A 27,567-nucleotide genomic window follows, 5' to 3' on the forward strand; every position below is an offset into this window, starting at 1 on the left:
AAAAAGGTTGGGGGACCGACATCGTCTCAATGGTAAAAATGACATCAGCAACCACACTGGCTACACTACAAGCTAGGCTATCGGGCCCCCAACAGTTCACAACATACCTATCAACATACCTATCAGACTCTCTAAGAGACAGAGGCCCGGCTTGGTCTAGTGAGTGTCAGGTCTGCTCTTAAATAGCTTCAATATTCCTAGACAATAGAAAAGCACTTCTCCAGCTCGGATGGAGCCCGTCACTTTTCAACAAGCCAGGTTTGGCCCAGAAACTAGACTAATTATCTACAAATCCTAAACCCTGTTCTGAGCAGAAGCAAGCCAACCAGCGGTTAAAAGAGACAAGTCTGCTGTAGATCTCGTCAGTCCCCCTAACAGGTAGTGGGCCAGAGACTCTTACTCGATGCCGACTCATCTTTTGAGCAAGGTCACATGCCCGAGCTATATTAACCTTCGTGACCTCTGACTGCCTCAGCCTAACATCATTGGTGCCGACATGAATGACAATATTCTCATACCTAATATCAGTGCGTGCGCCATGTGCCTTAGCTTGGGCCTTTGCCTTAGCCCTAGTGCTAGCCAGCTACCTAAGGTTAGCTTCTATGTCGGTAGCTCTGGCCCCAGGTACACAGTAAACTGTCGCTGGTTGCTCCAATCTAATGTTACGAGTCATGGATTCACCGATCACTGACGTCTGAGGAGTCCCACTCCCACCATGCTGCAAAGGTGAAACCGGTGGGGATAATCTCGAGTCTTCCCTCGCGCTAGGACTCCTTGCCAGTGATGTTGCACCAGTCGCATCTAAAGTTACTAGCATACGTTCTTCCTCAAGTGACTGGACGCGACTCTCTAACAGTCAACTTTTCGAGCAAAATGACACATGTAGGACATTGTGAGTGGGTGTGAGACATTATAGTTAATTTACGTTAATAGTTTATGCCAGCCAAGATTATCCGTCAAGAACGTTGAGTTGGCTAGTTCAACAGGAACAGTAGCGTCGGACTCCAAGGTAGAAAGCCGCGCCGAGTAAACCTATAAGTAAGACAGTAAATGTGTAGATTAAATAGGGAAGGACAAAATAAATGAATTAATATATATATATATTAGTGCTGTCAAACGATTAAAATATTTAATCGCGATTAATCGCATTAATGTCATAGTTAACTCGCGATTAATCACAATTAATCGCACATTTTTATCTATTCTAAATGTCCCTGATTTCTTTTTGTCCCAATCTTTTTTCAAATTTTAATGCTCTTATCAACATAGAAAAGTGGTTCGGATTGCTTTGTGCAAATATTTTTTTTATTGAAAACAACATTGCAATCGCCTGGCTTTGACGAGGGGGCAGAGAATTCGCATCAGCTGTGTGCTTGGCCATCAAGTGGTATTTCAGACTGGACGTGCTGCGATGATAGCTCAGTTTACAACGACAAAACACACAGATCACTGGTCTTGTCAATAGAACCATTTGGCAACTTTTTAAAAGCAAACTTTCCATTCAGAATCTTATTGGCATCCATTTCGGCATCTCGCGCTCGTCATCCACTCAAAACGTAACGTTAGCCTACTACCAGAGAATGTCTAATATCCGTAAACGGGCTCTGCTACTACTCTTTAGCCAGCTCGCAAGCCAAACGAGTGTTTGGCGTGCCTGTTGTTTTGTTTCCGGTCTAGCTAGATCCGGTGTGGTGTTGTAGTTTTTCTAACGTCGGTAGTTGTTGCAACAGCATGTGAAAAAAACTACAAAGTTTGCTAGGCCAAAAAGAGCGTTAATTGCGCGATAAAATAATTGACGCCGTTAATTTGGGTTTGCGTTAACGCCGTTAATAACGCGTTAAACTGACAGCACTAATATATATATATATATATATATAGCGATTAACAAGCGATTAATCGCGATTAACAAGAAGCAAGAAAGTAGCAGTAGCTCAGGTGCAGTGCGGTCTTGGTTGTTATTCATCCAGCGTTTTATACCCGTTTGACCATAAAACCCACAGGCCAGCAAAACGCTACTCTGTCGTTACTCACATGTTAGTCACACGCTCAACACACTCATCTACGTTGACTAATCGTTAGTCGCGCGCCAGTGAAACGTCATCACACGCTAATAGTTTTCAGGGGTGTCTTACTTGGTCGCTGTTACACGCTCCTCATGCATCAGTCCCACACTAGTCATACATCAGTCACACGTTAATCACACGCCAGATGTGTCCACCTCGCCCTATTAGAAAGTTCAGAGAACGTTGGACTGGGGGCAGTAATGCCAGGTCCGTGGTTTTCCCGCGGAATTGGGCTACTTTTGAAGTGTTGCCGCGGGTTGATTTTTTTGTCCGCTGGTTCGGGTAGGCCTATTTTGCACCCAAATTACATTAATATCTTTAAATACAAATTTATATTTTAAATGAAATAATTTATTTAGGCCCAAATCCTACCAAACTGACTCCAGATCAGCACATACACACATGGACATGGGGCACGCACACATACACACACGCACTGTGCATGTGCACACGTGCCTAATGCTCTCAGTCTCCTGAGAAAATCTCCTGAAAACTGGTTTTAATGCTGGCATACTAAACATTTGGTGTTACTTTGTAGATATTACAATAGATTTGGCAATGAAAGCAATGCTGTTGGACTTTAAAAGCAGTGTATATGGTTTGGCAGGGGCATATTTTGAGTTCTGATATTGGGCTGCTTTTATTGGCCATTGGGCTGGTTTTGATTGGCCATTGGGCTGGTTTTGTCACACAGACCTGGCAACCCTGACTGGGGGGGGCGTGTCGCCTGAAGGAGTTGAAGCTCCATCCCCTCAAATGTATTGAATTAGCAACACCAACTAAATCAATTGCAGATATCAGAACAGACTTACCTAGGGCCTGTACTACGAATCAAGATCAACATGCTTTGGATTACTTTCAGTTACCCGGCTTCACAAACCCTAACAACCGCAATCATGATAAGCGGTATCACCAGTGTTGGGAATAACTTTTGGCACTAACTATTAATGCAACTCATTACTTTTATCAATTAAATAACGCAGTTACAGTACCAAAAATTTAAATGGGCTCGTTAATTGTTACTTTTTTCTTGCATGAATTCCCCAATTTCCAGTTTTTAATCGAACTTAAACAAGTTTACAGCGACGCAGTGTATGAATGAATCAATCCGCATTTTAGACTATAGCCCACACAATGGCTGACAGTTCGGACCGTGCAAGCTTTTTGTCACGGAAATTATGGAACGCCGAGTTAGTCAAAATTAAATCAATAAATAAATAGGTAAATAAATATATAAATACATAAATAAATATGGCTATGGAATAAATTCTGAAATTAAAAAAGATGGCAATAAATATATAAATATAGCATTTTATAATTACATAGCTGAATCCATTTACCGACATCAATAAATAAATACATTTATTTATTTCAAAATGACGTTTTTGTAAAGACAACATTTATTTATTTCATGGGACTTTTACACGCCACATTTATTTCCACACTACATTTATTACTGTGCTGTATTTATTTCAAATCTCACATGCAAACGAGAGGGGCGTGGTTATCGTCAGACCAACGCAGTAAATAGCTATGCTACCTGTATGGGGGTGACAGTGGAATCGCACTGCCGAACGGCATGGCTTGTCAGGATATATTATTTTGGCACAGATAGTAGATTTTGTAGAGGTACTTGGGCGGATAAGTGCTCTACAGAACATAGATATTGAAGTCTTAAATAGTTTGAGACTTATCGAGCACTGTTCGTGTGCAAGATGTACAGGTAGTGGGGGGTGATAAGTGCCAGGTAATGTTAGCTAACACAGCTAGCAACAAAGAAGACAATCACTGCCACCACCGCTACATCGCTCTGCTATTATGTGGATAACTAGGTCGATAAGGCACCTGATTATAACGATCTAGCCTCACCATTATGCCATGCATTACCATTTAGTGAGACGAGCCCTGAAGTGAAGCCAGACCATTCCAGACCATTACAGTAGGCTACTGCTTCAAATTGAAGTCAAGTTTCATAACGCTTTGTTATTATTGGCAATTTAAAGTTGCAACTAACCAAGACATGTCAAGACCAAGACCCATTCAACACGGTACACAATAACCAAACCCAGATATTAGGTACAGGTTTATGGAATAATTCAATATTAAATCAAACCACTACCACTGGACTCGTTTTGATGACCATTCAGTGACAAAACGGGTTTGGCTGTTCATATGTGCCAATACAGCACAACACTACTAGCTCTACAGTAGCTAGCTCTAGCTGAAATGGCCACACTGATGTCGTCCTTTTATTATTTTGTCAGCTAGCTAGCCGGATAGCCAGCCACTTGGCCTACAGTTGCCGACTTCGAGACCGGTGATAGCCAACATACCACCTAGGAAGACATAGTGTTGGCAGTGATTGTTAGCTTTGCAGACGAGTTCCACGTCACACGAGCGAAAGCCAAGTTATAAAGGTAACTTCAGCGCAACCTCATAGCTATCAAAGATCAAGTCCCAACACGTAGGCTACTAAGTCACCGCCATCACTCCCATACAAAGGCAGAGACGACACAGACATTATGGGCAAAGCTTGTCTACATTGTATGCTTTTCGGCAGTGCGATGCCACTGTCACCCCCATACAGGTAGCATAGCTATCTGCTGCGTTGGTCTGACGATAACCACGCCCCTCTCATTTGCATGTGAGATGTGAAATAAATACAGCACTGAAATAAATGTGGAGTGGAAATAAATGTGGTGTGGAAATACATGTGGAAAAAAATGTGATGCCGTAAAAGTCTCAAAAAATAAATAAATGTGGCATTAGGAAATAAAAGTCCCATGAATTAAATACATGTTGTCTTTACGAAAACGTCATTTTTAAATAAATAAATGTATTTATTTATTGATGTCGGTAAATGGATTCAGCTATATAATTATATAATGTTATATTTATATATTTATTACCATCTTTTTTTATTTCAGAGTTTATTTCATAGCCGTATTTATTTATGTATGTATTTATCTATTCATTTACCTATTTATTTATCGATTTAATTTTGACTCGGCGTTCCATAGAAAATATCTACATTATTTTTCCCTTGTCCGGATCAAAGATAAAAATATACTGGTAAGTTGTAGTTTGTGTGCAGGTGCGAAAACTTTATCCACTGCGAAGAATAGTAAATATAATCTTCACAAGCACCGAGTAAAACAACACGCTTCTACAAAGCTAATCGCGAAATAACCCAGTGCTAGCTCCGCTGATCAAGCAGTCGGAGCCACTTCATCAAAACAGCCGAGGCTTGATTTTAAACAAGTATTTCAAGTCTCTAAGCCAGGCAGAACTGAACAGACTGATCCCCCAGGTATGTTGTCAAGACATGCGACCTATGTCAACAGTTGAGTCCGTTGCCTTCAGGGAACTAATTAGCAACATACAATGATATAACATTTTACAGTTGTCTTGTCCCACACTGTTAGCCTGGCTGCCAGCCCAACTTCTCCCCGCCCACAAAAAAATTTGGTCGGGAAGTTGGGTCTGGAGGGTCTCGTATTGGGAAACAACTACAGAAAAACAGAATCTGGGCGTACCAATAAAATTGCCAGGGCGGGCTTTATACGATGATGGACAGATGATCAACAGTAACGTAACTCTGATTGGTTGTAGGTCTATCCAATTGAGCGAAGATGCATTTGTTTTCCAGGCTCGTTTGAAACATGCCCCGTAGTCAAAGCCCAACGGAGAGTTCTCAGACTCATATTCTGACTAGAATTATGAGTATGACAACGTCAGGCTACCACACTGTGCCACTGCAACACTAAAATATTATGACTGTGTGCGTTAATTTGATAATAGATTAAAAAAAGCAGGGAATTAGAAGTAACGCAAACGTTACTTTCCCTTGTTACTAATTACTTTTCTATGCAGTAACTAGTAAAGTAATGCAGTTACTTCTGAAATAAGTAACTGTAACTAAATACTAATTTTCGATAACGTTCCCAACACTGGGTATCACAATGGTGGTTATCAACTGTCTAACTCAACACAGATCTTTCCAATATAGAGACGTGCGTGTTCACATAAAATACGGTGCGGTGTTTGCACCGTATGTCCAATCGCAAACATGGACAAAACAAGAGCCGCATGTTTCATGCAGGAGGAGCAGACAATAATCTTACAAACTTTGTCTACTCCTCCTGCGTGAAATATTGTAATACAAACATAGCAGGAATATAGACATATAATACAGGCAAAAAGCAACAAAGTCGCTGCTGCCAAGCTGGCAGAAAATAGCAGACGCTGTAAATGCGTAAGCTACATGACGTGATGAGGAAGTGGTTCAAGATCGGGAGGAAGTGGAAAAAGAGAATAAGAGACCCACTGATTGTCCAACTGAGGATGATGACAATGACATTGAGCCAACACAAGCCAACCAACTAAACTGACTATACCCTGGGACCGGTATCGCTGGCTGAAAAAGGATTTCATCAGTCCTAATACTGATTTCTCTGGTCCACAAACACCAACGAAATTGAACAGATTATTGGCATGTACCTGAAGATGGGCCTGGTGCAAATGTCTGAGGTCCGTATGTACTGGGAGTCAGACACACGCTACACCCCAGTTTCTGATGTGATGTCACACCACAGGTTCCAATCCCTGCTGACATCATTACATTTGGTCAACAACCTGACAATCCTTGAAGAAAGACAAACTGTGGAAACTCAGACCGTGGCTTGACTCATTCTGAGAGAAGTGCCTGCAGGTGGTACCCGAAGAGCACAACTTAGTGGATGAGATGATGATTCCACTCAAGAGGAAATTCAGACCATCCCTAGGAAATGGGAGTCCACCAAATAGGGTCCCAGACAAGAGGGTATGTGAACCTCCAACCGATGTGCGCAGGGACATGATCGCACATCTCCCGGTGAAGACACAAGAACAAGAGGACGCTGCAGACACTGCGTGAAAGGATATTCCAGTATGCTTTGCAGAAAGTGCAATGTCTATCTCTGCTTTTCGGAGGAAAGGAACTGCTTTTTGGACTACCATTGCAATTAAACTCTTTTTTGCAAAGGACTTGAAATTGCAAGGACACTGATTCTTTGAAGTTTTCATTCTGTTTTGTATAACATTTTTTCCAGTTTTTATAGATTTTTAATAAATTATGATTCATAAAAATATGACTGTTGGGTGATTATTATTAATGAAATGTACTGTTATAGTGCCAGTAAGCAATACACACTCCAAATTAATCAGCAGTTGTTTTGTGTATTTGTTCTGACAGTTTGAGAGCAAATGCTGAAATTCTACTCCCAACTAGGCCCAACGTTGCAATATTACAACGTTGCCCTAAAAACGTACAGAAATGTTTTTTTTAAAATATTCTTTCATTATCTTCATCCGAAGACTCTTACAACATCATCTCACTTAAAACATTTTTTTTTTAAATATTATTTTCATGTTTTGGTTGTAGGCGGTGAATAGAAAGGCCAGAGCCGCTTGGTGTTTGTCCCTGGCTTGGGAACTACAATTCACTTTTGGTTAGATTCTCAGGGAGATAATTGACTCGTTAATATCTGACTCAAGTTTTTAGACAATGTGCACAAGTGCGTTACCTGTAACCTTAAGCACTAAACAGTTAATGACATGAAACTCTGACGTAGGTAAAAAATAATCTGCTTGATCAGAGCACCGACCCTAAAGTATGCGTGTTCACTAATCAGTCATTTATCTCTACTATAATATGGATGTAACCATAGTAGACCTAGTAGGATATGTAAACGATCACTCAGAGGCTCCGGTAAATTCCTTCTGAGCATGGAGATCCACTGTAAGTGACTCAGAGGTCTTAAGTTAAAACCTACTCCAAGTCTATGTTGTCTATGTTAATCAGTTAGCCGCATCAACCAGACTAGATCTAAGTTTTCACCGCCGTAGCTTGATAGATACGTTTCAAGGAGAACAAGTAACTTCAAAATGCACACATTAATAGTTTATTATCTAAATAGTAAGATAATCCATACTATGATAATGAAATATCATCAAATACAAAACATACCTTCAGAGCAATGGTTAACAAAAGGTATTCACAATGAGGACGAGGCGCCTAACGTACCAGAGCTGTATCGTAAACAGAACTCAAAGTGATTGGTAAAAACTTGGTAAAAACTTCCTATATACACCCAAGCCTGACTAAAATGGGGACACCGGTCATGTGACTGAAAAGTTGTCTAATGCATACAAGTTCAAATTGGATCATTAATCAAGGCTGTAGTAGATCAAGTGGTGTCCTTGCAAGACAAGGGAATATGTTAAACACATGTTGGTCAGCTGCAGGCACAAACTCTGTAAACCCTGTACATGTACATGTACAAGTCTTTCGGAGCAGTCTGTAATGTCTCTCCTTACATTTTCAATCGCAGACATGATGTGATCAAATTTGGACGAGACCTCAGTCTTCATGGTGTTAATAGCTGCCAGTATTGTTTTCAAAGAGGTACTTGACTCTTACTCTGGTTATTTCTCAGGGCCAGAGCTAGCAGCAGGGCCACCGCTAACGCTAGCTTCCATGGTCTCGTTGTTAGCGGTGAGCTTTAGCCTGACGTTGTCATACTTATAATTCTAGTCAGAATATGAGTCTGAAAACTCTCCGTTGGGCTGTAACTACGGGGCGTGTTTCAACCGAAAACAAATGCCTCTACGCTCAATTGGATAGACCTACAACCAATCAGAGCAACGTAATATGTTGTTTGTTGAAAACAAATTCAACCCAAGGGCTCTTTCGTGACGTTGTTGATTACGTTACTGTTGATCATCTGTCCATCATCGTATAAAGCCATTGGCCCGCCCAGATCCTGGTTTTATGTAGTTGTTCCCAATACTAGACCCTCCAGACCCAACTTCCCGACCACATTTTTTTGTGGGCGGGGAGGAGTCGGGCTGGCAGCCAGGCTAGGTGAGCTTGGCCTTGGCAGTTGAAATTGTGAAATTCGTCAGGTCGGCTTGTTGTGTCCGGGATTTGTCTTCCTTTCTTTCTTTGTTTCATCGATATTTTCTTGAGCGTAGATGTTGCCGTTGGGCTGAGTGACACATGGAATTAAGCTTTTAGAAAGGATTTGAAGGGTTGAGTAGCAGAGCAGTCTTACATGTGTCTACTCAGCAAGCCGACATAACTGGAAGTCTAAATACATTATTTAATGTGACATTACTTACTGTACATGCAAGTCTTGAATTGCTTAAAAGTATGATGCTGCTTGTACACCACGGCACGATAGGATACTTGATGTGCAATCTTACTAGCACGTCGTATCTATGTGTTGTTGCTACTGTGTGCTGACGTTGTGATGTTAGGCAAGCAACGCAATTGTTAACAAGACGAACCTTGACACCGGCGTTTTCTATGTAGCCCAAATATTGAGCAATCCTTATGGGTGGGAAAAGAATACAAATTATAATAATATATATGTGAGCAAGCAATGATGCGGGTTCCTCCGCAAAATGGCAACATATTATAAAAATGTACAGAACGAGAAAAAATTATTCCTGGTTTGGCCAACAACAACAGGCTTAATGGACATTCAAATTCAAGAGCATAAGGTTACAAGTCAGCCTCTCTATCCTCTCTGCCAAACATCAACTGTTGAGCTTTTGTGAATAGAAAGGTGAAAAATTAGCTTTGGTCAGCTTTGGGACAAAGTTCAAACAGCTGTAATTCAGTGATCTTTCGACATATCAAGATGAAATTGCTATAATACTTCAGAATTATGTAATCCTGTTAAACTAAACAGATAATCAAAATTATCAGACCAACACCCCTTTCAACCATTTTGTATTGCATTTCTTATTCCATTTCACCCTAAATAAAGACATGTATTTTACGCATCTGTAACAAATTTCAATTTGATTGGGTTTATGGTCCATGAGGAGAATGGTTTTGTACCAAATTTGGACAGTACAAGAAAATTCATAAGTCTGACAATATGGGTCCTTGAGGCTGTTTTGTTCCCCATGAGCAATAAGGCATGTCTACCAATTTGCAGGCATTTTGGAGTAATGGGGCGCTGGGGAAATCACGTAGACTTTGGGCGTGGCTTATAGCGCGACCTATGGCCGTAAGTGGGCCACTTGCTGTCTGGGAGTAGTGAGTGATCTGTTGTTTCATGGGGCCAAATTTGAAGAAATCGGGTCAAGGACTTTTTAAGCTATTAAGCCAATTAATGGAGAAATATAATAATAAATATAGCTGCAAGCAGCGATGCGGGTTCCTCCGCAAAATGGCAAAATATTATAAAAATGTACAATGTAGAAGGTCAAGAGTTGGACAACGAGAGCAAATCGGTTTCATGTTTGGCCAACAACAATAGGCTGAATGGGGATTTGAACTCATATATATATATATATTTATTGAATGAAGGGTACATTGGGGTTGTACAGAATAAGATTACAAAGGCATCCTTCATATTTTCTGAGATTTTACAACAACATTTAACAACAAAAGCCAACAATCCCCAACCTCCCATCAGCCCCTCACCCACCCTCCACCCTCAGGAAAATAAAAATAATTAAATAAAAGAAGGCACAGACAAAAGAATAAAACAAATACTTTTAAAATAATACAAAACAAATAAATAAAGGCCAGCATATGGGGGTAGATTGAATCTTGACAGATAACATAATGCACAAGATTAGTTCAGGAAAAGAAGAGAAAAGTTTTGAGCTAGAAGTTGCTCAATGGGCCTGTTTTCCCTCGCTGGTGGTTGCCCATTTGTCCAGCAGAGGTTGCGAAGTTTTTCGGAAGTGTCTATCTTTGTTAGAGATCGTATAGCGGAGTCTTTCCATATGCAATATATTGCCCAACTCCCTAAGCCACTGTTGGAATAGGGGGCCAGCGTCTGACTTCCACAGTTGCAAGATGAGGCGCCTGGCCAACAGAGTACAGAGGGAAATGGCTTGCCCTTCATAGCTTGTAATGTTGGGATCACACACCACTGAACCAAAGATGGCAAGGAGTGGGTCTGGTGTAATAGGTTTACGGAAGGCCTTTGAAATGTAGTCAAATATAAGAGACCAGAAGGAAGTTAGCTTAGAACAAGACCAAAACTGATGTGTAAGAGTACCAGTTTGTTGATATCGCATAAAGGAGAAATGTTGGGGTATATGTCATGGAGCCTGGCTTTCGAGAAATGGAGTCTGTGAACTACCTTAAATTGAATTAGAGAATGCCTAGAGTTGATAGAGCTGCTGTGAATTCTATCCATAATTCCCTCCCAAACAGTTATTGAAATGTCCATGTTAAGTTCCTGCTCCCAATAGTTTTTCAATTTGTCAGTGGGCACCACTTCATGGGCCCTTAGCATATCATATAAAAAGGAAACTGTCCCTCTGCTACCTGGTGTAAGGCGTCGAAGACTGTCCAGTGTGTTGTGTTTGGGCATGTGTTCGTAGTGTGGTATATGGGTCTTGATGTAATCCCTAATCTGGAGGAACCTGAAGAAGTGTGCAGAAGGTAGATTGTATAGGTTATATTATATATAGGTTATATTCTCTATATTGTGAATCTTAATTGGAGCAATGTCCTTCTTTAACCTAATTTGACTAGCAAGAGCCTCAATGGCTAGATTAAATAGGTAGGGTGAACAAGAGCATCCCTGACGCACACCCCAATGGAGATGGAATAGTTGTGAGATGTCACCGTTAGTGAGAATTGAAGCTTTAGTTTGAGCATAGATGATCTCATTCCATTTAATAAACTCTAGGCCAAAGCCAAAGTATTTCAGGGCAGTCAACATGTACCTCCATTCAATGTAATCAAAAGCCTTCTCGGCATCCAATGCGATAACCACAGACTCATCCTTTTGTTTCTGGTAAATGATGTTGAAAAGATGACGTAGGTTGAAATATATATGCCTACCCAGGACAAAGCCAGCCTGGTCCAGGTCTATTAAGATGGCTATGTATTTACACATTCTATTGGCCAACACTTTGCTGAGTATTTTTGTCTCCATCTGGAGAAGAGATATTGGACGATATGATGACATATCCAACGGATCCCTGTCTTTTTTGAGGATCAAAGCAATGTTTGCATTGTAAAATGTGGGCGGTAGTACTGAAGTTTCCTTAGCATGGGTGAACATGCGCAAAAGCAAAGGGGCGAGTCTAGATGAGTATCTCTTAAAAAATTTAATGGTAAACCCATCCGGGCCACCGGCTTTGTTGTTAGGGAATTGAGAAATAGCTGTTACAATCTCCTCCAATGTTATGGCGGCGTCCATTGCCTTAGCTGCTGTTTCGTCTAGTGAAGGGAGCTGGCTGTTCTCTAAAAAGTGATTCATTATCTGTGGATCCATGGATTTGACTTTAGACTGGTACAGGTCTTCATAAAATGATGCCAAGGCCTTGTTTATCTTGACTGGATCTGTTGTGAGGTTACCCTGTTTGTCTCTTATTTTGTGAATGGCGCTTGTAGCCTGTAAATGTTGCAGCTGTCTTGCAAGATGTCTGTGAGTCTTGTCACCCAATTCGAAATATTTGTGTTGTGTTTTAGCAAGTAGTGAGCCAACTCTTTGAGAAAGTATAGTATTATATTCATATTTTAAGTTGGTGATTGTCTCTAGAGTGGCGTCATTGGGATTATTCTTATATGAATCTTCTTGAAGAGATAGGTCACGTTCTATAGCTTTTAGTCTACTGCCTTCAATTTTCCTTTTACTGGAGACATAAGCTATGACATGGCCCCTGATGACAGCCTTCAGTGTTTCCCACAGGATGGAGTCATTGACGTCGCCAGTGTCATTCTCTGTGATAAAGTGAGAAATCTGTTCTTGAAGGTGGTTAGTAAACTTATCGTCTTCTAGAAGTGTGGGGTCAAAGCGCCACTGATTGCGCCCAGCTCTGCCTACCCCATTTAAGAACCATGGACAATGGTGCATGATCCGATTACAATAGGTTGGTATGTTACAGTTTCCACACTCGATAGCAGTTTTGAGTCCAGTAAAAAATAATCAATACGGGAGTATGATTTATGAACTGGAGAGAAGAAAGAATAGTCCCTCACTGTTGGATGCTTAAGCCTCCATATATCAACTAGGTTGAGATTGTCAGCCAAAGTATTTAGGCGAATACCGGAGTTTGATTTTTGAAGGGATTTGGAAAACTGTTTATCCAGAAGAGTGTCTTACACGCAGTTAAAGTCTCCCCCTAGTATAATATTGGTACTGGAGATGTCTGGGATCAAATTAAAGACCTTCTGAAAGAAATCTGGGTTGTCAAAATTAGGCGCATAAAGGTTGACAAGTGTTTCTGGCACAGAGTTTAGGGTTCCAGTCACTACTAGAAACCTACCATTGGGATCATTAATTGTAGAGGACTTAATGAAAGGGACATTTTTTTCTAATTAGGATCGCCACCCCCCTAGCTTTACTAGTGAAATTTGCTTCATACTGTTGGTCTACCCAAATGACCTTAAGTTTACCTTTGATGGTATGTTTAATGTGTGTTTCCTGCAGAAACATTATATCTGCAGACAAGGATTTCAGATATGCAAATACTTTAGCACGTTTAATAACATGACCGAGACCCCTCATATTCCAACTGACAAACTTATAGCCACTTCCATGCACTTGAGTTGTAGAATTATCATGTGCTATCATCTTGCTTTGTAAAGCAAAGTAAATATACACTGTCAAGAGAAAAACTAAAGATATATATCAGCTGGCAAAGAAAATGAAAATGAAACCCATAACCAATAACCCACCCCCCCTAGCCTGGAGACTACATCCGAGGTAGCTCCTGCTGCTGCATGGCATCTCGTGGGCTCTCATGTCTCGAACTCACAAGGCTATAGGTCTGCCCATCCCTACTTTATAGCAGTAACAACAAAACAACAATGTTACAACAAACTCCTTGGTAAAACACAACACATTATAGACGCTACCCCTTCAGGTAGTGTTATGGTAAAGCCAATGCCTCAGGAGGCTAATAATAGTAGGTAGAAACAAACAAAAAAGCTTAGCCTACCCTTACAAAAAAGAAGTATACTTCAAGTTTATTTTGTAAGTATACTTAGTATAAAAAGTATACTATTATCATGTTACTTAAAGTATACTAGCAGTGTACTTATTTATATACTTTTTTTGTACTAAGTAAACTGAATTGGGCCACTTTTTAGGTCATTTAGTACACTTTAAAGTACACTTGTAGTGTATTTCAAGGTTTACTTTTGAATACTGCAAAGTAGCCTGTGAAGTGCACTTTCAGTTCATCGAGTATACTTCTTCAAGTACTTCAAAGTATACTTTGGAATACTCTAAACTAGCCTGTGTAGTGCACTTTCAGTTCATCAAGTATACTTCCTAAAGAACCTCAAAGTATACTTTGCAATACTTTCAAGTGCACTTTCATTTAATGTATGTACGTCAACAAGTAAACTCTAAATGTAATTTTACTATTATTTACTAATGTTAAAATGTTTATGGGCCCCTCAAACGCCTCAGATCTTCAGTCACTTGGCGAGAACGGGGCCTTCGTAACAATTTACTGCAGATTCGTAGCTCTTCACTACATACTCAATGACGTTCTTAGAATCCAGCTGTTCTTATCAAATGTAACAGTCATTTAACTCATGGTTACAATGGTAAACCAGCACAACAATGACAATTACCACACAACAAAACTCTACATTCTAAGCAGACACATTTAAAAACCGAAATTCATGAAGTTACATTTGTATTTCGAACAAACGGCAAACTTATCAGCAAATTTTAACACTATTTACCGCCTTGCATAATGGGAATTGACTAGCCAATGAGCCACACTATCTTCATTATTTCACGACGTTATTTCGTTCTTCAGTCAGTTTGACAGTATAACCTTCAAATTCTCAAGTAGCTTTTTCATTTTTTTCCATTAATACTCCAATTGATAATTATTAGTATAAGAGTATAGGGTTTCAGAATGTTTTAGCAGTAATTAAGGTTACAGCTTCAGTAACAAAAAAAGATTCAATGTGCAATGCATTAGATTTTCATAGACATGAATAATTAGAATGAGATGGATCTAAAAAATGTAACCTGTAATGTACTTTAAAATTATTTTGACTGTTTTTGCTGTATAATAATAGAAAACATACATCCTACTCCAGAAAAATGTATACCATTTTCTGTTTCTAAGCATACTTCTTAAAAGTACGTTATTGAGTACGTAGTGAAGAGCTACGAATCTGCAGTAAACTATTATGAGGGCCCCGTTCTCGCCAAGTGACTCAAGATCTGAGGCGTTTGAGGGGCCCATAAACATTTTAATACATTAGTAAATAATAGTAAAATTACATTTAGAAGTTTACTTGTTGACGTACTTACATTAAATGAAAGTGCACTTGAAAGTATTGCAAAGTATATTTTGAGGTTCTTTAGGAAGTATACTTGATGAACTCAAAGTGCACTACACAGGCTACTTTAGAGTATTCCAAAGTATACTTTGAAGTACTTGAGGAAGTATACTTGATGAACTGAAAGTGCACTACACAGGCTACTTTGCAGTATTCAAAAGTGAACTATTTTCAAAGCATACTTAAAAGTATATTAAAAGTAAACTATGTTCTAAGTATACTTCTTAAAAGTATATTAAAAGTGAACTATTTTCTAAGCATACTTCTTAAAAGTATATCAAAAGTGAACTAAAAGTGTACTATCCATATTTTAGTAAACTTATAGTTTAGTATACTTTAATATACTTCTTTTTTGTAAGGGTTGTTTTTAAAGTGACAACATATATGCTAATGGCTATAACCAAAAAATAAAAATTCACTTCTAAACAACCATTAGCGATAACATGAAGATAACAATGAAAATGTAAGCAGCCATGCTTACATGCGTCACAGGCATGACGTTAGGCTTAGTAGACTGTTAGCATAGCAAGCTACATAAAAAAAAAACGAACTGCTGTCCTCATCAACTCACGTCTAGTCAGAAGCTCACAGATCGACAGCTCACGTTGGATCTCGTCGCCTAAAGTCTGTGATGTGGAATGGCTGTTGAAATCTCTGTATCCATAGTAGGATCCATCTATTCGTCCGGCCGTGAACGTTTTAACGAAGACACAAGCTCTCGAGCCTCTTGGGGAGAGAATACCCGTTTCTTGCCTTTATCAAGTGTGACAAACAGCTTAGCTGGGTAGTGCAGAGTAGGTTTGAGGCCAAGGTTGCCCTTCATGATATCTCGGTATTCAGATCGCTGATTCAAAACATCCGGACTGTAATCCTCAAAAATATGGATTGGATTGCCACGATACTGGAGTTTACCTCTCATCTTGCGGGATTCACGTATCACCCGATCGCGAACTTGGAACTTGTGAAAGCAAATGACAACTGATCTGGGTTTATCCTCCGGTTTTGGCTTAGCGGTGAGGGCACGATGAGCACCGTCTAAATCTGGTGTTGAAGGCAGGACATTTTCCCCCAACACCTCCACCAGTAGCCCAGCAAAGAATTATGTGGGACGTGAGCCCTCGACTGACTCAGGCAGGCCTATGATACTTATGTTATTCCTTCTGCTACGTCCCTCCAAATCCACACCCTTCGCCTGTAGCTTAGCATTGTCGTTGGCTAGGGCTGAGCAGCTAGCTTCCAATTCCTTAATGCTATCGCTGACCGCATTGGCCTCAAGAGATAGCAAACGAATGTCCTGGTCATCTACTTTGGATTGCATCGTGTCTAGTTTTGTCTCAAGTGTTGAAAAAAGCTATGGTGTCCATATCCGAACGGCCAGCCGCTACGCTATCCTTGGCAGTGTCTTCCTTTCTTTCTTTCTTTCTGTTGCTTTTCGTGGCCATCTTCTCACAGGATCGATTATTAGGGGTTTAAAGTTGTAAGTGAGTATTCGTAGGGTTGAAAAAAGGGGCTAAATTCTACACATTTATAAAGCAGGTGGGAGCGTGAAGTAAGTCTACTCCATGTTCACGACAACAGGTGTTGTATCACCCGATGCATGACTCTCTGGATTGGCACCCCCTCGCGGGATCGCGCGCGATTCAAAGAGTGAAGGATTTCGTCTTGATATCGCATCCAAAAGAAGGGGAGACAGAAGTCTCACATTAAACCGTCTTTGTTGTTGAATTCAGGAGAAGGATGTCTGTTATCTGTGTAAATATCAGATGCTATTTTCAACACAAAATCCTTAAAATTCGTCATTCAAACGGTATAGTAACGAACGCGAACCAACATTCTTGCTCCACGACATCGCATTCTGAGGAAATATACCCCAGTATGATCATGATTATTGCTACACAAAATGTATTTTGTGTAGCAGGTTCAAAGTATATCACATGGTATAGCTCTTCATACTAATGTATAGGTTCAAAGGCATGTGATTTTAATGCAGTTAGCTTGTGCGTAGGGTGGGTTACTCATACAGGTCGAAAACAACAACCTTCTGATCCAGAATAGGTTATCAGCTGTCCTGAAAAGGGACCAAAGGTTCACATGCCTAGCCTACAAAAGACAAGTACTAAAAACAATGTATCAACCATGTATCAACATCAAAAGAACCATCAAATCATTTTTTAAGATGTAATCATTTATTATTCTTATTGTTTGAGTCAATGAAATAAATGAAAAAATAAAACATAATAATCCCTCACCTACCATGGACTATTCTGTTTTCAGACCTGTCCACCCTATACATACACATGTATTGGTATTCAATTGATGCTATTAAATGTACATAATGCTGGCGTAGAAGGATAGAAACGTATGCGGGGGGAGAAGATTTCATGGCAGGTTTTCCATTAGATGTAAGTGCAATGAACCCCCTGTTAACCCTGACTAGGACAGTGTGACATGCCTGAAACTTACTGTGGTTAATCAAACTAGTGCCCTCAGTGTACTGTAAGAATTATTTGATGCTGGGATATACAGAACAGACAATAGAGGGGGGGGAGGTGCATTTTACAACAGGCTTAATGCACCCCCTGCTAACCCTGACTAGGAAAGTGTCACAGGTCTGAAACTTACTGTGCTTACTCATGCTAGTGCCCTCAGTGTACAGTAAGAATCATTTGATGCTGGGATATACAGAACAGACAATAGAGGGGGGGTGCATCTCACGACAGGCTTGTTGTATTCCTTCTTGTCACGAAATGCACCCCCCGCTAACCCTGACTAGGAAAGTGTCACAGGCCTGAAACTTACTGTGCTTACTCATGCTAGTGCCCTCAGTGTATAGTAAGAATCATTTGATGCGGGGATATACAGAACAGACAATAGAGGGGGGGTGCATCTCACGACAGGCTTGTTGTATTCTTTCTTGTCACGAAATGCACCCCCGCTAACCCTGACTAGGAAAGTGTCACAGGCCTGAAGCTTACTGTGCTTACTCATGCTAGTGCCCTCAGTGTACAGTAAGAATCATTTGATGCGGGGATATACAGAACAGACAATAGAGGGGGGGTGCATCTCACGACAGGCTTAATGCACCCTCAGCTAACCCTGACTAGGAAAGTGTTACATGCCTGAAACTTACTGTGCTTACTCATACTAGCCCCATCTTGTGCAATGCACACACTCTGTGAATAATAGACACTATAAAATTAAAGATTTTGAATACAATTAAATAATATAAACCTTTTATTATTTGCAATGCTGTTGCAGTCCCATATTACCTGCTGGTAGGTATTTTGATCTTGGGAAACAGTACAAATGAGCTGACAGGACAACCACTGTCCTGTTGTAGTTATATGCATAACCAATACAATCTAGTGTATGATAAATACGTGACTCCTTTTGTGTTATTTTCTTTGTTACTAATGTTTATTGAGGTACATCTTCACAAAGTACTTCTTTATGTCAAGGCAGTTCTGTATATCCCAGCATCAAATGATTCTTACTGTACACTGACGGCACTAGTATGAATAAGCACAGTAAGTTTCAGGCATGTAACACTTTCCTAGTCAGGGTTAGCAGGGGGTGCTTTAAGCCTGTCGTGAGATGCACCCCCCCCCCCCTCTATTGTCTGTTCTGTATATCCCAGCATCAAATTATTCTTACTGTACACTGAGGGCACTAGTATGAGTAAGCACAGTAAGTTTCAGGCATGTGACACTTTCCTAGTCAGGGTTAGCGGGGGGTGCATTTTGTGACAAGAAGGAATACAAGCCTGTTGTGAGATGCACCCCCCTCTATTGTCTGTTCTGTATATCCCAGCATCAAATGATTCTTACTGTACACTGAGGGCACTAGTATGAGTAAGCACAGTAAGTTTCAGGCATATCACACTGTCCTAGTCAGGGTTAACGGGGTGCATTGCACTTACATCTAATGGAAAAACCTGCCATGAAATGCTCTCCCCCCGCATACGTTTCTATCCTTCTACGCCAGCATTATGTACATTTAATAGCATAAATTGAATACCAATGCATGTGTATGTATAGGGTGGACAGGTCTGAAAACAGAATAGTCCATGGTAGGTGAGGGATTATTATGTTTTATTTTTTCATTTATTTCATTGACTCAAACAATAATAATAATATTTCCTATCTTAAAAAAGGATTTGATGGTTCTTTTGATGTTGATACATGGTTGATACATTGTTTTTAGTACTTGTCTTTTGTAGGCTAGGCATGTGAACCTTTGGTCCCTTTTCAGGACAGCTGATAGCCTATTCTGGATCAGAAGGTTGTTGTTTTCGACCTGTATGAGTAACCCACCCTACGCACAGGCTAACTGCATTAAAATCGCATGCCTTTGAACCTATACATTAGTATGAAGAGCTATGCCATGTGATATACTTTGAACCTGCTACACAAAATACATTTTGTGTAGCAATAATCATGATCATACTGGGGTATATTTCTTCAGAATGCGATGTCGTGGAGCAAGAATGTTGGTTCGCTTTCGTTACTATACCGTTTGAATGACGAATTTTAAGGATTTTGTGTTGAAAATAGCATCTGATATTTACACAGATAACAGACATCCTTCTCTTGAATTCAACAACAAAGACGGTTTAATGTGAGACTTCTGTCTCCCCTTCTTTTAGATGCGATATCAAGACGAAATCTTTCACTCTTTGATTCGCGCGCGCTCCCGCGGGGGGGTGCCAATCCAGAGAGTCATGCATCGGGTGATACAACACCTGAACTCATTTGAAATTTGTTGGAAGGAATGAGAAACTGCTACTATGATGTGCACAAATGACTAAATGTTGTGGAGGTTGAACTAACTGTTGCAAATGTAAATAGTGATGTGAGAAATGCACCAAAGCGACTGAGAAAAACTGTAATAGCGTCAGCTGTGGATACAAAGCAGTAAATAAAACCGACGCATGGAATGCATGAATACTCATGCAGTGAACGCTGTATCTGGAGAAGTGCGCAGAACTGATGAAGTGAAAAAATAAATGGTTTAACTTTAATCTGAATTAAGCATTACAAAAAACATAGCCTAGAAATTAGTTGACTATTACATATATCCAATCCAAGGACTGCTCTTGGAAGCTTAAAGCGTTCCAACACGTAGCCTACTCGTCGCTCTCTGCAAATAAATTGGTATGGTCAAGGAAGATGTGTTCCCTCCTCAGGGAACGATGTGCAACATTTTGCAACAGCAATAAATACGCCATTGTGTGGTGTAGACCTAGTGTGCGGAATAAGCCTACTTTGGGCCCATAAATACAGTGATAAGTCACTTACAGTTTTTTACAATCGCTATGACCGTTTTTTCAATAGGGTGAGTTCAGGTAATGTGGGACATCAGGTAAAGTGGGACAGTTATGCATTTTGATGATTTAACATGTGCAAAACCGTTATCCAATCACCAGAGCTGATCTTGACTTGTAAATACAACACTTCTAGTCACTATGCAGTGGTTTTTATTTGTCTGACATCATCAGAGTAGGCGTGATCTGGCTTGACAAGAGGTCTATACAGAAAAAACGCATCAAAAGTTCAGCGGCATATGACATTATATTTCTCAATGATAAGGCTGGGAAAGGAATTTAAATTAAGTTACAATGAAAACTATTGCAGCATATTGAAGGGGTTTAACCACTGATTGAAACACACACAAAAATGTGTAAAATAATGCTTTGTTAGAAAGAAAAAAAACGTTTCATGTGACTGTCCCACATTACCTGATCATGTCAGGTAATGTGGGACAGCATTTTTCAGGTAAAGTGGGACATCTAGTAATGCTGTGTTTATGCTATAAAAGTAATTTAATTTGACAGTTCTCAAATGTTTAATACCAATGCAACATACTGCACTTAAGTTCCCAACTAAATAACAACTTACAATGTCATTGAACCAGCGCTTTCAGACTTGTAAGCATGACCGCTAACGCTAGTCCAACAAAATGCTAACCCAGCGGGACTATCTAGGTAGCACATAGACTGCAGATCACTAAGGTTTACATCAGTTACACTTTATGCCTATTGTATAAGTCAAACCCCACAACTAAATGAATCTTGCCACACCCTTGCACCTAGCATTGTTGTATATAAACTAATTATTATTATATTAGCAGACTAGGCTGACAGACGATGACTGTCCCACTTTACCAGACAAGCTGTCCCACATTACCTGAAAATGGTGCCTGAGTGAGAGAGGGGGTCATGATATGTTTGAAAGTGTGTAGCTTCTAAAATATTGTGTATTCCGATTTCATTCCAACATGAATATGTTCCCAAGCCCTAAAACGATTTACAGAAACACCACTGGGGCGAGTTAACAGTTATTTTGTAAGTCTACTGGAGCCTCTACCAAAAAGTGTCCCACATTACCTGAAATCACCCTACCTTAAACATGTTTTCTAAACTCTTAACGCACCAACACACCTACCACACACAATTGGCAAAACAGTTAATTTCATGCTCAAAATCACACATTGTAAACTAAACTCAAACACTAATTGTCATAACACAAAATTACACTAAACATGACACCATGTCTACCAAACACTAACACATGTTCTCTTTTCACAGGGACATTTAGTCAATCATAGCACAATGTCATAAAAAACACTAACATCAGATGGAATTACAGAAACTGCATTCTTTTACGTATGTGTCAGGTCTCACATTATATAGATTATAGATTGTGTTTGCAATGCAGTTTCTTTTGAAGCCTCTACATTTTTGTTGGGTTTAGTAAATTGTTTTGTTGGGTTTAGTAAATGCATGCATTTTGTTTCTTTTGCTGCAGAAATTCAGAACAAAAAATGAATGACCGATGTCAGAGTAGCTTTATAGAATGTACGGTTACTGTATTGAAAAAAAGAAGACAGAAACTTAATTGCTGCAGTAAAGGCTTCATTTGCAACAGGACATTACTGCGAGAAATATGCAATTTAGCTGCCATTTACAGTATTACCCTAGCTTTGGCACTTCTCTGAGCGCCACCACACATTCTAACTCCTCTCCCTTACCCTTGTCCCACTCCTCTCCCTTGTCCTGGTACTTGTCTTCCTCTCCTTCAAGTAGGTATAACTGTATTCTTACTTTCTTCATGTTGCTCTATATTGTTTTTTTTCCCCACACAAGATCAGCACAAAGAGCTCCACTTTGCAGTATATATACCATATAGTCATGCGATTGAAAGAACCTCAACACCATACTGTTTCATAGTTGGGAATCAACTGTAATTTATTTGCATCCTTCAACCAGCTTTTTCTCAGTAGCATGGAATAAAATACAGGGGATATATTTGTGTTTCAATTCACAATATGAACAGCTGTTCACTTTGACTTTAACCAATACATTTGGTTTTGAACATCGTGTTATCTGTTCTGACGTACAGTGTTAAAGCATTGGTAAATTGGTCCGTAAAAATCGATTGTTTTGGTCTTGGTTGAGCTTGTGTGTAAAAGAAGTTCAAGCATTTAAAATTTGTTTACTCGATGCATTTTGTGTCAAAGCAACAAGAAATGTGTTAATTGTATAGCCAACACAGGCGGACGTTGTGCTAACTGTGTCAAGAGTTTAGGGAACTTGTTAAAGGTATTGAAAAAAGTGTCATAGCGATTGTAAAAAACTGTATTATTGGATGGCAATTCAAACTGATTTGAATTGAAGGCAAAGCAAGGCTAGTTTACAGTTTTTTACAATAGCTATGACAATCTTTTCAATACATCTAACAAGTTTCCTTGTTACTTGTTACTCTTACTCTTATAGTTTTTTTTAGAGTCGCTCGGACATATTTCTCAATACTTAAGTCACTTTTTCAAAACTCTTCTCACAGTTCTCCTAACCAACTTTCAGCTCGGCACAGCAGTTAATTTCACATTCAAAATGCACTAAAACTACCAAATCACTTCATACATGTCTCAAATCAACTCATTCTTCCAAAACACTAGCAAAGGTTGACAGCCAACAAACATACTTTGTCACCCACAAAACAATGACCTAAAAATCACTAACAACAGGTTAGGTTATACATATATAATACTATATATATATATATACTTATATATATACTTAAACTTATATATATACTATATATAAGTTTTCTTATGTAAAACAAGGACACCTCTCTACTGTTTAGAATTCACTGCAATATATGTTACTGGAATGAATCAGACATGATGCAGTATCTCTTTCAACCAGTTTTTTTTCTCACTAGTAATTCCAGAATACAATAATTTGTATACACACTATCCACTGATACAGACACAATAGGAATGCTACTGTAATCTTCTGCATTTGGCCATAGGTTCTCATCCACATCACATCTTATGTCATCTAAGGCAATACACCTAGGAAAGAATCTTCTGGCATGCCTGATCCATCCCTGGTAATGTCAAGGGGCCTCATTTATCAAGCCTGCGTAGAAATTGTTCTTACGTGGAGGTTTGGAATATTCCCACGAACAGTGGAAGGTGTGATTTATCAAACATTCGTACGAGCGCTGTACGCACACTTCTAGGAGATTATCCTTGATAAATCTCACCTGTTCTTTGTCTATAAACTTGTGCACGAACACAAGCATTTGCATACGAAACGCCCCATATGATCTAAATTAGTTGAATCACCACCAATAAAAAGGGAGCTTACAAGTTCAACTAGAAATTGGTAATGAAAATGGAGCAAGAAAAGAAAGGAAAGAAAAATAATTATTTAATGATATTGAGGTTTTAGTGTCGGAGGTTGAGTGCAACCACAAAGTTTTATTTGGAACACTTAGCGGTGTTTTGACCAACAAAAAAAAGAATATGCTTTGGGAAGAGGTAGCGATTACTGTTAACGCAGCATCTTCTCAGAGACGCTCATTGGCAGATATAAAAAAAGTGGTTTGATTTAAAGTGCAAAAAAGACCGTAGCCACACACAGGCGAGACATTGCTGCAACTGGAGGTGGACAAGTTGAGACGAGCAATCCTCGCATAATTCCACAAAAATGGGTTTAGGGAAACGATATCTACTGATGAGTCACTCATTACTTTCTGCAAAGAAGTCATATCTGTCTCTGAAAATGCGCTCTCGGCGAAATGCGGCGTGTGCTAAATCTTCAAACACAGCTAGATCTACCATCTTCTCTTAGATATTCCGTGTTAATTGATTGTCTTTTATAGTGGTCCACAAGCATATTGTAACACTACACTACATTACATCAATTCACCAATATTAACAACTCCCCTTATGGTGTTCAATTAGGCTATGTCATTACAACATTTCATGATTTTTAAATTTTATTTCATGGAAATCCTTGCAAAATGGTTTCATTATTGATTTCAATCTTATAGGCCTCCATAGAGTTCCCGTGATCACAACGCAATTGCCTTGTTTCACCACTTGGAATTGTTCATACTCAGCTACGCATAGTATTGGCAATTCTTAGATTTACGTACACTTCCAAGAAATCTCTTGGCATAATAAATCGCAACTTTTGCGTGGATTCATTCATACGTACGGTTTAGGCACATTTTAGTGTGTACGAACAGTTTCCTATTCCAATATGCAATATATACATTTACAATATTTCATCAGTTACCCATTTCCTCTCCCTCGTGCAGGCATTACATATTCTTTCTTTGTGTTTCTCTGTATTGTTATTTTTCCACATGAGATTAGCCCAAATAGGTCCTCTTATTGTATATACCTTATGGTCATGCAATTGAAAGAACCTTAACACCTGAGTGTTTCCTAGTTGGGAACCAGCTGTGATTTACAGTATTTGCATTACAACCATTAGTGAATTACAACCAACTGTTTCTCAGTAGCAATGGAATAAAATACAGGGGATATGTTTGTGTTTCGATTTACAATATGAACAGCTGTTCACTTTGACTTTAGCCAATAAGTTACGTTTTGAACATTATGTTATCTGTTCCGACATACAGTGTGAAAGCATTGGTAAATTGTGCAGTAAAAATCAGTTGTTTTGGTCTTGGTTGAGCTTGTGTGTAAAAGAAGTTCAAGCATTTAAGATTTGTGTTTTTTCTATGCATTTTGTGTCAAAGCAACAAGAAATGTGTTAATTGTATGGCCAACACAGACGGATGTTGTGTTAACTCTGTCAAGAGTTTAGGAAACTTGTTATAAGTATTGAAAACATTATCATAGCGATTGTAAAATACTGTATTTATACAGGCCTAGCACAATTCACACACAATGGAAATTCCAAGTGCTTTACAAATGAGCAGAAGTGCAAGTGTAGTGTGTATTTATTAAAAATATATATATATGAAAAGTATTAGTTGGAAAATTATAAAGGAGAGAAATATTCTATTTTAAATTGGAACGGACGAAAAAGGTACTTATTTTGGTACTACTTATTTTGCGCAAACATGTCAGCTTTCAATTGTGCGTAAAAGTGCTCTTGGGTGTGCGTAAATTCTGTTCTTACCTTAGAACAAATCCCAAATAAGAAAACATTGGGGAATGCCAGAATCTTCGTGAAAACTGCGTAAGTGGGGTTTGATAACAAATTTATTCGTAAGAACATTTGGTGAATGAGGCCCAATGGTAGTTAGCTTGGCTAAACTGGTTTTCAAAGCAACAGAAATCAACAAATCAGATCAATTGAACTTTATTCAGGAAAGGGGGGGGGGTGGGGTGGCGGGAACATTAAAAGTGTAGGGTACAGTAAAAGTGAAATGGAACGTGTCTTTCTGCCTTGAAGCTGCGTGCGCATCCTCATTGTTTGTAAACACAAGACCCCATCTTTATGTAAAGATAACATCCAAACAAACAATTTTGCCAAATCTGACTGCAGCTTTGTATACCATATATACTGTGTTAAGGTTTTGAGTTAAACAACTCGCTAAATGAATTAAATGTCAAATCCAACTATAAATGTATAAAAGAGAGAGTTCCAATCAAATCAGAATTTGTTTTAAACCTAGAGGTTTAAAAGGCTACCTTTGCCTAAACTGACATGCACCAACTCAGAGCATCCATTTACACATTTAGTCTCTACTCTTAACGCATGACTATGCTTAACTTAATGTCTGCACCTCTTTGTCACCAACTGTCTCTGGAGTGGGGTTGGGGGCTTCATATCCAACAAATTACACCTCTGAACTTTTAAAACAGTTTAAAACTTCTCCAATTGGGCCTTGATACAATACCATCTAATATTTTCTGCCCATTTTGCGCAGTTTTTGGGGACTTTCCACACCAGCACCCTTTTCCCAGTTCTTCTATTCTACCCTACTACATGTGCTTTCCAACACCAGTTACAGTCATTCCTGGCCCCCCAACTGGCCCCAGCTTTGCCCCCTATGGTCTAGAACATCCCCTATTTGTAAATCAAATCAAGACAAGCCTTTTTATGAGGCACAGTGGCGGACTCATGCTGTCCGAAGCCGTCAAATCTCAGCACTCATGGAATTCCTCTTGTCCAATCAAAGTAGGCCTACTTGGTTGGAACAAACTGTTGTGTACACATTTATATTCAAATGATAAACAAACAACAAGAAAGATTGTATGTGGACACAGCCGCCCTTCTAATTGCCTTCACTCTTTCCATAGGTATTGTGGTCTCAAACTAGCATAACTACATATATGTGTCCTACACATACATAACACATGTTAAGTCAATTGTTGTAGTTTCTATAGCGTGCTGAATACAAATGTTACAACCAGTTGGTTTTGGTTGTGTTTTTTAAAGGAGGGGAGCTCCAGAAGAAGCACCACACAAACCTTGCCTGCTGTCCGTCTGTTCCACGTGCACGGCACAAATGAATTCAACACCCGTGCCATTGAAGTGCCAGCACGCTCTTCTTCCCTCAACTCCAATGACGTGTTTGTGTTCAGCACAGACACATGCTGCTACCTGTGGTATGGAAAGGTGAGTACTCTCATTGACATTCCACACAATTTAGGATTATGATGGTTTTAACATATAACAATAAAGTGCCATTGGTTGTTTAAACATATCAGAGAGTGAGATCGGTTCCCAATTACTGCATGATAGTACTATAAGTGATTATAGTATCTGTAAAAAGTAAGTTATCATTATTAAGGACTTTACGGAATAAAAACAGAAAAGCCATAGGTGAAGCTGAATTCAATCGGACACAACATCATAACATGCCTTAGCAGTGTACATACTTAAAGATGGAATTGATT

General features: G+C 39.4%; 1 protein-coding gene and 1 pseudogene across 1 annotated transcript in view; one reads left to right on the forward strand and one right to left on the reverse strand.

The window, feature by feature from the left end:
- vil1 (villin 1) overlaps positions 1-27,567 on the forward strand; it is a 117,437-nt gene that overhangs the window by 59,517 nt on the left and 30,353 nt on the right. The window contains exon 15 of the mRNA XM_084689292.1: positions 27,107-27,286. Within this exon, the coding sequence (XP_084545418.1) occupies positions 27,107-27,286 (180 nt within the window). The remainder of the gene's footprint in view (positions 1-27,106; positions 27,287-27,567) is intronic.
- LOC146234383 (uncharacterized) lies at positions 179-16,714 on the reverse strand (annotated as a pseudogene).

Source organism: Hypomesus nipponensis, chromosome 23, assembly GCF_054491055.1.
Source record: "Hypomesus nipponensis isolate SF chromosome 23, ASM5449105v1, whole genome shotgun sequence".
NCBI classification, from domain to species: Eukaryota; Metazoa; Chordata; class Actinopteri; order Osmeriformes; family Osmeridae; genus Hypomesus; species Hypomesus nipponensis.